We start from the raw sequence: 13,384 nt of genomic DNA on the forward strand, positions 1-13,384 counted from the left end.
GCTCTTGTTCATATTTCTGAGATTCAGTATAAGGAAAAATATAAAATATACTCAAATTTAACTCCAGATGCTTTATTCATAACATCCTCAAAATTCACCCAATTCAGATGTGTAGATTCATATAAATACATACTCATTTTGCACATATGAATACACACACAGCATTTATGCAGAGTCAGTGCCCTGAAGAGATAAAAATCACATCTACGGTGGTTCTTAAGTTCAGAATTCTGAAGTAGCGCATTTATTCTTATTTAACAGAACTTATTTTATGACTATTGCTATAGCATGGGCTTTTCTGATCCGAGTTCTGTGGAAGTCCTTGGCAGAGATTGGACAACACACAACTGATCCAGAGGGAATTCCTCATTCTTAATTAGAAGTATTGAGCTTGTGAATTTTTTACCTGTTCAGTTTAGAAATGCTTTTAGTACTCGAGTTTGTTCATATACTGCAACTCAACCAGAATGCTTCTTCTGCTTGTAGAGATTCTAATCACCGGGACATTGCTTTTTACTGCCATCATATAAAGAGATATCAAAATATTGTGCATGCAGTAAGGAAGGATAAAAGTACAAGACAAACTCCCCTCCAAGCCAACCCACTAATACTGAGAGAGCATAAGGAAGGATGTTTTTAAAAGGCTGTGTTGGGGGAAAGAGAAGAATAAAGGTGCTTGATATTTGGGGGTGGGGATGGGTTTAAACCTTCTCTGATTGGGCTGGCCAGAGGAAGGTGACAAGCTGATAAAAATGGTCTGTAGCTGAAAACACTTATTTTTCCACTATGGGCAGCTAGTACACAGTATATTAAAAGCTGCTATTTAAGCATGTCTTCATATTGGTATTGAATGTTTTTCCAGCCTTTGTATCACCTTTACACGTTTGAAATGAAATTAATTTTAGTTGTGGATAAAGAGTGCTCCTTTCTAAAAGCTCTTCAGGGCCTGTGAGGCCAGTTTACCACAGGGAAAGAGAAAAAGAAAAAAAAAAAATATTTATTTATTGACATTCTGAAAGAGACAGCAGGTGAAAGTTCACACAAAAAATTAGAATAAAAATGCTTGCAAATAGTCCTCCTTAGCCTAGCCGTCTCCCATTCCAAGATGAGGAGCTCACAATGGCTGCCTCCTTAGCTCTAGTGAAGTTGGTTGCATTCCTGGCAGTCCCCTGATATAACTTTCTCCCTGGACAGACTAGCACACCACAAAGGACTACAAGAGCTCTGGAAGAGAGAAAACAAAGCTGAAATCATGGCTCATTTTAAAGGTTATAGAAAAGAGTGAGCAGCTGGTGGATTTACTTGCACGGGTAAGTTTGGCTTCTGCCATTACTGTTGTTGACAAAGTTACATCAGAAGAAGCTTCTGTGTTATGTCCTTGTCACTTTTTGTATCAGCATGATAGTACATGGCAGTTGTGTGTACTGTACAATAGTTAGGTCCCATGGACCAAATTCTGACAAACAATTCTTACAAATCCATACTTATTCTCTGATCTCTGGTTTCTTGGTAGACTCTACTACAATGCATGCAGTTTGAAATTTCCCACTTACAGACAAGGAGGTGGTGGACAAGTGAGACTAAAGAGTAAACAGGAGAAAATACTCAAAGAAAAGGATGACCGCGAGCACTGAGAGATTTTCATAATCTTCAAGATTTGATTCTTAATCTTCTAATAAATACCTGCTCCAACTTGCACTCCACTGTTTAACAATACATACCTAGCAGTAAAGAGCATAATGAGGATAAAACAGAGGAATAGGCAGGCAGCTAAGTTGGTTCCCATCAGTCAGAGTTCCTGGACTCAGCACTCCTATGCAAAAAGCTGAGCTATCCCCCATTCTTCCCATTCCTCCTCTCACGTCTCAGGATCCTCCTGTGCCACCTCTCTGCTAAGAGAAGGCAGAGGCTAAGACCTGTTCTCAGAAGTTCCTCTCCCTTGTGGATCTCTCTGGAACTCATCAGGTCCTCCCTAGGAAACTAAGTGCATTATTTCCCTTTCCTATTTACAATCACAGCCATCAGAGATTTAATTAACAGCAGCTCCCATCCTGTGCTCATTTCCCCTTCATGCAGAACTCTGTGCACCAGCCCCACCCACAGCATGTACTGGTTACACCGCCCACCATGTATGCAATCCCCAGGCCCCGTTTCTGCCCCCCTTGCTCACCTGGCCTTTCTCCAGGAATGAAAGAGGCAGAAGGCAATTTGCTCAGATTCATAAAGGCCACTTGCCAGCACGTCAGTTCTAGCCCAAAAGCTGTGAGCTAAAGAAGCTCTCACAAGTGGTCATGCAAGTGTCTCAGCTTTGCCATTCATACATGAACTCTATTCTGCTTCACCACATACACTCATTAAACATTTCTCCATCGTGTAATGCATAAATCTCTCATATGGACTGGCTACAGCTTTGAAGGGGGATTTTGGTTTGGATTTGTGGTTTTAGAGTTGACATTTTGGGACCTCTTCCCTCCTAGGCTGTCTAAACCTTTTCAATGCAAACCGCTGCCACTGAGCTCACATCAACTGGCCTTTTAGAGAAAATAGGCCACTACCTACTTCCCTTTACCCATCAGAAGTCACTGAGTATAAAATACTCTGCAAGAAGTCTTCCCCTTAACCTCTTCAGATACAAGCAGCTGTGACCGTCTCACTATCTGGTCTCCACAGTTCCAAAATGTGCATGAGAGTATTTCTGTCCCCTATGCCAGGACAGACTGCCTGGCTGTATCACGGGAACAGAGAAGATTACAGATTTTACAGAAAAGCTGCAGGTACACACTTTTTTTTTTCTCGCCACAAAGTGGAAGCAAAACAAACCCCTGCCCCTTTGAGAGCTTCCCCACACACAAACATTCCCACAAACTGGCAGCCGTGTTCTCAAGTTTCTCTAACTAATACAGCTTTCCTCCCAATCGTACTGTTTCCTTTGGCAACTCGGGTGCATACACAACAGTTGAACTCGAAGACTGACAGGACTGAGCTGTCCAAGATGCCCCAGTTCGCTCTGTCACAAGCCTGCTCATACAGATGTAAACTAATGGGTTAGTATGTCCCTGAAGTAACAGGAGACAAGGTATAAACATCGGCGATAAAAGCTTACGAAATGTAAGAGACAGTGCAAGGGACAGTAGTGATTTAGGATGTTGTAGGTATTTACCATGGTAGCATATTGTATAAAAAAATAGCATAATTAAATAGCAATCTCTCTCTCTCCATCTTGTTTCAGTTTACTTCAAACTTATTCATATAGTTTTATGTATATGTATATAATATTGCTCCTACTTTTAAACAGATTTTAAATAAAACATTGTAAATAAAACATTTTAATTATACTGCATCTGCTTTAGTTATGGAAATGATGTCTTGAAATTTAATCACACAAAACTGTCAGTATTTATAAAACTTTCCTAAGAAAAAAGAAGGTATTTAGATATTTAGCACTTTTCAATGTTTATATTTTTATTTTTCATAGTACTTACCATGCTGGAGGGCTTTTAGTGGAAACCAAAACAGAATGAATGAGTGGAAGAGGCCATTTAAACAATGAACCCAGAAAACCTAAGGGAAAACAGAAAATCCATGAGAACTATTTGCAATAAACTAGCTCTGTGAACCCTGACCTTTCTTTTTATCTGTCTGTTAGATTCACAAAATGCGTTTGTCAGGCCACCACTGTGAAGAAATATAACTGACAGGCACTTTCTGCCTCTTAGCTCTTCATGGGTCATTTGTTTATTTTTATTTTTTTGAAAAAAAAAAAAAAAAAAGTGTGTATTATCTCCTCCTTTTAATTTCAAAATCAGAAGGGAAATTAAAATGTACACATATGGGAATATCATCAGAAAAAATTAACCTAAACCAGACAGCTGGAACAAGGGCTACATTCTAAGTAGGGAACTAAAAAGGACTCTAACTTTTGTAATTTGTATTTGTGTAATAAACTTGGATAGTAGAACAATCAAACCTTGAGTTTTACATATACCTACCTACTTATTTCCACATATGAAGGAATTAAAAAAGGACAAATAGAAGTATCTTCCTTAGATTTCTCCTTACATGCTCCATTCTTGAAGTGCTCAGCTTCATCATATTAAACTTCCTTTAATGTATTTGCTAAATAATTCAAATTTTACTTTCAACCTTATTTTCATTTACAAAATACGCCCTCTGAAAAGAACTGTATTAAATTTAAGGATAAACAACCTATTGATGCTTTCCATAATATATTGTATAAAGACATAAAAAGACTTAATGAAAAATATGTAACCCATTTCCTTCAGGGTAGCAATCATGTTTCTTCATCAACACTTTTGACAATCATAGCCTTTATTGTAACTAACTGATGCGTATTATGAATGTTAAGGTGTTCAAGTACTGAAATTAAGTTGCCTGCCTCACAACATTTTCCACAATGTCTCAAAGTCTTTTGTTAGATTATACAACTACACTAGGTTGTATGATCCAATTTACACTCCAATACTTTGCACATTTGAACTTGTGCTACTCATTAACCTTTGTCTCTCCTCCTTGCTATGTCATTACCAGAAGTTTTTATTTGACAGAAAGTACAGGTGGATGCAAGAAAAATTAGTTCTACTTTTCCATTTTCCTGACCAATTCCTATTGTCACATGCTAATCCTTTAACCTCTGTCATGACCTCATAACCTTTGATCCCTTTTACCATAACAAACATCTGCATCAACATTCAAGGCAGTAATGTTTCCAAATCTTTAACACCAACTATTCAACTTATATAGCTGGTAATTTTGTAGCTGGGAAGTTTGTAGACATTTACTCTTAACCAGTGTATGGAATAGCCACAGAATTGTCAACAATACATCTGTGCAATAATAAAAAATATATTACAGACTTAAAAACCAACAAACGTAACTCCTGACTTGCATTATTGCACTAAAACTACTGTAACACGAAAGTGTCTGCATTAATGGATATGAAAGGTCTTCTATTTGTAAAACATTCAAAGTCACACAAGAAACGCCATTTTCCTTAGTTTCCTTACAATTTGGGGTTTTTTTTTTTGGTGGGTGAAGTGATGAAGCAAGGAAGGAGAAAAATCTCATACGCTTCAGTAAACAAAGATAATTTAGACAAATAATTCCATGTACATAGAGGTACTTCAGTTTTACAGCACAAGTGGCACAGAGCTAAGTATGCTGTATCAGCTCCATGCATCTACTAAAGACCATCACATGTAGGCATTGTTAAATCAATGGCAGATTGAAAATGTCCCCACGTTCAACATACAATGACATTACTTGAAATGTCCGAATCGTATTTAGAAAAAACAAATCAAATCAGCACGAACTCTTACAAACATCACGGCATTCATGAAACTTCAGATTCAGGAAAATGTTTCCGTTAGGTTTTTTAATAAAGACTATTTATAGATAAATCTGTAGAAATTGTGTGTATAATATATATATCAAGTCCTAAATCCTTTTACTACTCTTTTGCTAGTCTCTCCAAGATGAATGTTACCCAATTTCTACCTAAAGTAGCCTCAGTTTTCTTTTGATCCACCCTGACAATTCTTAACTTCCTCCAAGTACTTTTTCCCCCAAAACTCAAAATTAAACCATAAAATCGGAACTCCAAATTGACAAAGAACAGTACCAAGCACCTCCCTCTACAAATCTAATGACAGTTCTTATTGTCCTCTGCAACACTCCTCCACAGGCTTCAGTAATCCATTTCCATCTAACAGTACCAACACATACAGACAGAGAGGTCTAATCACTTCTGCCTATAGAAGACAGCTTTATTACCCGCAGAGGAGGGTAAAAAAAAAAAAAAAAAAAGAGGGAAAAAAAAAAGGCTGAAAAACCCAAGATGCTTACATTTCTGTACTTGCTAAAAGTGGATAAATGTGATTTGCACCATTCACAGACAAGTGGACAACTGGAAATAGTAATAAAAATCCCCTCCATTTTTAATTATGAGCAACACAGAACAAAAAGGATAACTACACTGAATTTCTATTAATTTCTGCCTTAATTATATTTGATTTTTTACCTACCTTAGTATTGAAGTCCAGTGCATTTTGGGAAGTCTTGTATAACTCTGGATATTTCAGCATGTTTTCTTTTCGACAGGATCTCTCAAATATTCCAAGCGTTAGTGGAGGCATTGCTGTAAACATCTAGTAGATGGATTAAAAAAAAACAACTCACAAACATCATAAAACTTTAGAGGTGAGGACTTGCTTAAAGACTGCTTACTCAAGAAACTTTTCTGTTATTTTCAACCATAATCATGAAACACACAAATCATCTTACCACATTGTAGAGACCTATACACCATCTCTCAAAAAGAATTTGTCCAGAAAAGCCATTGACAAAAGCAAACCAGATCTGAAAAAGAGGAGAACCGTGTATTAGTCAAATGTCCTGTGAGGTGTGATAAACAGAATTTTTTCCTCAGCTTCAGAAAAAGGAGTATTCCTAGAACACATTCACACCACTGTTGAGGATATTATGGCTGAAACCTATACAAAAAACCCCAAAAAACTAAAAAACCAACTTGTGTGCAGAACAGATAATGGGCAATATAGTCAAATATGTGAGCAATTCCATCTAAAAATGAAAACATTTCAAGGAGGTAGTTATTTTCAGAAGGAATTTCATGTTTGTTAAGTATTTAAGAGTGATTTAGCTCACTGCATTTGTACTGTACTTAATTCTTAATGAAATAAAAATTCTGAGAAATATCATGGAAGAAAATATACCACAGGAAACACCTACAGATTACAGGCAGTCATCACCTTCCAATCATTAGCAAGCCTCCTAACTTATAGAATTCATACAGTAAGCTGTAGTCTGGAAGTGAAAATTGCACCGATATTCCTTTTTCATACATGAAACTCACAAAACGATGAGGCTTTACCAGAGCACTAAACCAACTATAATTACTTAGTTAACAAGCAGTAACTCAGCTACAGAGCATTTTAGAGGCAGCTGGAAATCTCTTCATTGTGTAAGTTTTATCACTTTTTGCTAAGGTTAAAAAAATAAAATATAATTTGACATATGATGACACATTTTCTTATGTTTTTAAGTATGGCATGCAGCATAACTGCTTTCTTCTGTTTCTTACTTCATGCTTGTATTAGTTCAATGACAAATTGGAGAAGCAGCATGTCTAATGAATCTTTACTTACAAGCTACTCAAACTATATTGCCTACAACAAACACAAGCTACAGGTGACAAGCTAGGATCATCTAAACAACATTCTGCTCAGTGTAAGAGTCATGTTTTTCAAGTGAGTTTTTAGACTCTGCTTTGCAGAGACTTTGCTACAGTTCACATTTCAGTTGACTATTATGGAAGCATGAATTACTACAATCAATATGTATGTTTATCAATATGTACCCAGGCTATCCTCCAGGTGGCCAGATGCTGTGACGAGCTCATATTTATTTATCATGTTGTGGAATGTTTGGACATGTTTGTGGATAGTTTGAGACCGACCATCCCCCAAATTAGCAACTATTACAAATTAGCAACACTAAAAATGGGAGTTAAAATCCAGCAAAAACTGCTGTTTGTTCAACCAATAAATTAAAAGTAAATAGATTTTTTTGGTGGCCAATTACTGTAACAAGACTGAATACAAAATCATGAATATTCATGCCTGTAATATAGACATATATAATACACTGAATTTTCTGAAGTCTTATAATGCTGTATTTCTTTACTTTGATTAACAGTAACAGGCACTATTTTCTACCCTCTCAGTCCATTAACTGAAAAGACAATGTAATTACCTATGCGAGTTAAATGAGATTTGTATAAGCTCCTGTGTATTTTAATTTTGACTTTTGAAATAGAAGTTATGATTGAACTGTGATGAATTCAGAAGACATTTATTAGCAGCAGTTTCTCAGTACTGAGAATGAGGGAGCAAGATGAGTGCATAAGCAGCTGTTCACTACTGAACAATTAATTATGTACACATCAGCACAATTTCTGGATGCTTTACAAGTAGAGCTAAATGTGTGAACCTAATCCAGAACCTCACCACCACTGTTGCATATAAGTGGTGCTCCTGAGCTGCCTCCTCGGTTTTCAACCTTCTCATTATACACAGTTCCTACATTCTTTTACTCCTAGGAAGATGGCTAGGAAGACAGGTCTTGAGACAGCAGTGAAGGACAGCTCTTCTGTGATTGATGCCCTAATTTTTTTTCTTGTTTGTATCAAATACTGGAGTAAATTTTAGAATTCTTAATTTGAAAGGGTTTAGGGTGATGGAAAAGGACAGTTTTAACAGAAAATACATGACTCAGTAGTTGGGCACATGCACATTTACATGTACACATATGTGAAAATATAAATATGTAAAGATATTTATATACGCGTACATCTCCTTGCTGGTAATTTCAGACAGAGTTTAACAAAACTATGACTCTCTAGGAAGAAAGTAAAACAGACCGCAAGTAGACGTATACTTGACCCTTCATAAGTGAGGTGTATATGGAAAGAACATTAACTTTCTGTTGTGATCTAACAGTCAAAACGTCACAAAACTTTACATTAAAAATAAAGGCCTAAACACAGGTACTGGATCTATTCCACATATTCACTTCTACGGAAGGTAAGTGATGCTAAGCAACACCTGAAAATGCTTTGGAGTGACTCTTTTAAAGAAATGCAAGAATTTATGATTAAATTTCAATTTACAATGGAACATCATATATGAAGTCACTATCAAGCCTCTCAGAAATGCTATGCATCATTTTATTCTTAAACACCCTGATGCTTTCACTTTTATTTTGTACAGAATTTAAGTTAAAATTTTCAAGCTATTTAAACTCTGAAAACTACAGTTTTAGTGTAGAATTGTCAAGAAATCCTTTAAGTCATAATAGTAACATCCTGAAACTTTAGCATTTACTTTCTTCCAAAGAAAGCATGCCAGTTGCAGGCATTTTAGTTAAGTTTTAGTGTGCTAAGGAACTAGAACAAATCTTGGTCAGAACTCTAGACGCAAGTTAAGAAGAAATGAAACGTGGTAGCACCCCTGGGTTCCAAAGTTCCTACTGAATCTATCAAAAAAATGGCTGTGAAAAGAAACCTTTTGATGTGGCTAAAAACAATGGCCTCTGTAGTATAAACACTACTATTTAGTGGAATACCAGATAAACGACTTTAAGAGACAGAGCATCTTTAATACCTAAGCAGAAACACGGATTTTCTATTGTTTACAAGAAAGTATTTGAATGCTCACATAAAGAACATCTACGGCTCAAAAACAACTGGCAGATTTAGGGTGGAGGCAGTAGTGTGAGGAAAGCAGCAGGGATAAAAAAATACAGTCCTCACCTCAAACTGTAAGAGTGGAAGAAAGTCAGTCACCCTCTTACCCTAACTTCTGAACCTTGGACCCTAGAAAATTACACTCTTAACCATACATGAAAAAACCTTCTATGGAGCTTACTACATTATTAATAGTGGCAGTGACAAGAAACACAGTTTCTTGCTCCACAGTGGGAAATTCATTCATGGACAAGTGTGTTTCATGCAAAATAACTTTTTAAGACATAGTGTACGTAACTACTTAAGGAGCAGATTCAGCCACTTCTCTCCTGGGGTTAGGTCCTACTCTAACATCTCAGAGTACTATACTAGCACCCCTACACAGAAAGCCAGGAGACAGTCTAAACCACTTCTTAAGGACACCTACGTAAGTGAGGGAGAAGTGAAAATTCAGACCATTTTATAGTTTAATTTCTACAGAATTTCCATTTAAAATGATATTTATGTTCACAGCCCATCTAAAATGCAGTGGGCCTCAATGCAGGTCCCTGTATTTCTAAGTTTTCAAACCATATAATGCAAAAAAGTGGGTATGAGCATAATTGCTTTCTGCTGCTGTGTTTTAAACTGAACTTGGTGCAGTTTGCATACATTAGGTATGTCATGGCATACTGAGCAACAGCACCTAACCTCTAGAGCTGAGCAGCAGTGTGAGCACACACTGAAAGCCTCCTCATGTTTGGGGTTATGCACGATACGGGTCTCAGTATGACCACAGGGATTCATCTGACATGTCAGGCAAAGCAAATCGGGAACAACATGGTAAGCTTCAGTTGTGGACATTAGCACCAGAAAGTGTGTAACTCAGCAGTGTGACGAAAAGGGCTTGGGGGGGAGGGGGATTAAAAAAAACAGATAACCACCATCAAAAGTTTACAGAATGAAAAAGAGGCCATTGCAGCTCCAACTACTTCCTACAACTGAATTGTTTATGTAGCATCACTTAAGTTGTTACAAATGACCACGTGACTGAACTTTAAATGTCAACTCCATGCATCTGTTTCTTCTGTGTCCTCGTCTTTTTCGTTTGAATTTTTTCCCCTACGTGAAACATGAATGACATATGCAGATCTTAAAAAAAAAATTTTTTTTAATTGTAAACCTTTTTTATTTAACATAAACCAGTTATTTTATGTTATTACTAGTTATTGCTAGCTAGCAGAACAAAAAGTAGGAATAGGAAAATTTTGTCCCTCTGATGTTAAAGGGAATTTTGCATAACTTCACAAATGAGTAGTTTAACAGGAGTATATGCAGTAATGGTAATTATAAAACCAAAACCAGTCCATAAAGGAGTTCTCAATCGCTAGATCAATCTCAATCCCAGCCATCATCACAAGGTAACAACAGCCCCCTCAAAACAAGCCTGAGACTGCATAGGCTTATCCTATGTGAGTGTGAGCCTTGGGACAAGTTTAACAATGCACATCCACAGTCTACTAGAAAGTAATAGTTTTCACTTACATTTGAGAATGATACCTCAGAATATAACCTCTAAAGTTACTGGGAGTAGTCCCATACAAAAGATGAGGTCCATGTTTAACTTTCTACTCTATGTCTTGACTCAACAAGACATGCTTGTCGGTTAAACAAGGAGCTTCTAGCGGAGATCAGGCGGAAGAGAAAGGTCCATGGAATGTGGAAAGAGGGGCAGGCCACTTGGGAAGAGTACAGGAATGTGGTCAGAGCACGCAGGGATGCGACGAGGAAGGCCAAGGCTCACCTGGAATTGAAGCTGGCAAGGGATGTCAAAAACAACAAGAAGGGCTTCTTCAACTACATCAGCAGCAAAAGGCAGGCTAGGGACAACGTGGGGCCGCTGCTGAATGAGGCGGGTGTCCTGGTGACGGAGGACGCGGAGAAGGCAGAGCTACTGAATGCCTTCTTTGCTTCAGTCTTCAGTGCTAAGACTGGCCCTCAGGAATCCCAGGCCCTGGAGGTAAGAGAGGAAGCCTACAGTGAGGACGACTTTCCCTTGGTCGAGGAGGACTGTGTGAGGGATCGCTTAAGTGATCTGGATGTCCACAAATCCATGGGCCCCAATGGAATGCACCCACGAGTGCTGAGGGAGCTGGCGGATGTCATTGCTGAGCCACTCTCCATCATCTTTGAGAGGTCCTGGAGGACAGGAGAGGTGCCCGAGGACTGGAGAAAGGCCAATGTCACTCCAATCTTCAAAAAGGACAAGAAGGAGGACCCAGGGAACTACAGGCCGGTCAGCCTCACCTCCATCCCGGGAAAGGTGATGGAGCAGCTTATCCTGGAGGCCATCATGAAGCAAGTGGAAGAAAAGAAGATTATCAGGAGTAGTCAGCATGGATTCACCAAGGGGAAATCATGCCTGACCAATGTGATAGCTTTCTACGATGACATGACTGGCTGGGTAGACGAAGGGAGAGCCATGGATGTTGTCTACCTTGACTTCAGCAAGGCTTTCGACACAGTTTCCCATGATATCCTCCTAGGGAAGCTGAGGAAGTGTGGGCTGGATGAGTAGTCGGTGAAGTGGATAGAGAACTGGCTGAATGGCAGAACTCAGAGGGTTGTCATCAGCGGCGCTGAGTCTAGTTGGAGGCTGGTAACAAGTGGTGTCCCCCAGGGGTCAGTACTGGGCCCAGTCTTCTTTAACTTCTTCATCAACGACCTGGATGAAGAGTTAGAATGTACCCTCAGCAAGTTTGCTGATGACACCAAACTGGGAGGTGTGGTAGATACACCAGAAGGCTGTGCTGCCATTCAGCATGACCTGGACAGGCGGGAAAGTTGGGCAGAGAGGAACCTGATGAGGTTCAACAAGGGCAAGTGCAGCGTCCTGCACCTGGGGAGGAACAACTTCATGCACCAGTACAGGCTTGGGGTGGACCTCCTGGAGAGAAGCTCTGCGGAGAGGGGCCTGGGCGTCCTGGTGGACAACAGGTTAACCATGAGCCAGCAGTGTGCCCTGGCTGCCAAGAAAGCCAATGGGATCCTGGGGTGCATCAAGAAGAGTGTGGCCAGCAGGACGAGGGAGGTTCTCCTTCCCCTCTACACTGCCCTAGTGAGGCCTCATCTAGAGTACTGTGTTCAGTTCTGGGCTCCCCACTTCAAAAAAGATGAAGAGCTACTGGAGAGAGTCCAGTGGAGGGCTACGAGGATGATGAGGGGACTGGAACATCTCTCCTACGAGGAGAGGCTGAGGGAGCTGGGCTTGTTCAGCCTGAAGAAGAGAAGGCTGCGAGGGGACCTTATAAATGCTTACAAATATCTGAAGGGTGGGTGTCAGGAGGATGGGGCCAAGCTCTTTTCAGTGGTGCCCAGTGACAGGACAAGGGGCAATGGGCACAAACTGAAGCACAGGAAGTTCCGTCTGAACATGAGGAAGAACTTCTTCCCTCTGAGGGTGATGGAGCACTGGAACAGGCTGCCCAGGGAGGTTGTGGAGTCTCCTTCACTGGAGATATTCAAGACCTGCCTGGACAAGGTCCTGTGCAGCTTGCTGTAGGTGACCCTGCTTCGGCAGGAGGGTTGGACTAGATGACCCACAGAGGTCCCTTCCAAGCCCTACCATTCTGTGATTCTGTGAACAGATAAAATTGTTACAGAACACTTCTAGTTTCTTACGAATAGGAGTTTAAATGTCGATAAACACTCATCAGTGCACAGCAGCATTACTGTAGACCTTTATGATTTTCTGAACCAAGAAACCAACAGTACCCATTTCATATCACCCCATAAATGCCTAGAAAAAAGGGTGTTAATTTAGATTAAATGGAATCTATTACATTACTTGTTTGATTAGTATTGAGCAGACATTTAAAAATACGCATCTATTGAGTAAAGGTAGGTATTTTTAGTTATTGTCAGCCAATAAAAGGAAACTTATTTAAAGCAAATCCAGACATGCCTTTCAGAGTATTATTTTCCTAAACTCCAAGACAGAGGAGGCGTGGCCAGAAAAGCTTCACAGACGTTTTCCTGATGTAGCACTTCTGCATATTAAGCAGCAGCTTACAAATACTCATTGAGCACTCTGGTCCCAAGCCTGATCCGTACAAAAAACTGAAA

The 13,384-nt window shown here is 39.3% G+C and overlaps 1 protein-coding gene across 4 annotated transcripts in view; it reads right to left on the bottom strand.

Annotated features, from left to right (window-relative positions):
* Nucleotides 1-13,384, bottom strand: part of ATP8A1 (ATPase phospholipid transporting 8A1) — a 131,339-nt gene that overhangs the window by 31,524 nt on the left and 86,431 nt on the right. For all 4 annotated transcript variants that reach the window (XM_075420765.1, XM_075420762.1, XM_075420766.1 and 1 more), the window contains 3 exons: nt 6,301-6,375; nt 6,042-6,164; nt 3,483-3,561 (listed from right to left, as the gene is read on the bottom strand). In XM_075420765.1, coding sequence (XP_075276880.1) covers nt 3,483-3,561; nt 6,042-6,164; nt 6,301-6,375 — 277 coding nt within the window. The remainder of the gene's footprint in view (nt 1-3,482; nt 3,562-6,041; nt 6,165-6,300; nt 6,376-13,384) is intronic.

The sequence above is a fragment of the Opisthocomus hoazin genome, chromosome 5 (genome assembly GCF_030867145.1).
Source record: "Opisthocomus hoazin isolate bOpiHoa1 chromosome 5, bOpiHoa1.hap1, whole genome shotgun sequence".
In the NCBI taxonomy this organism is placed as follows: domain Eukaryota; kingdom Metazoa; phylum Chordata; class Aves; order Opisthocomiformes; family Opisthocomidae; genus Opisthocomus; species Opisthocomus hoazin.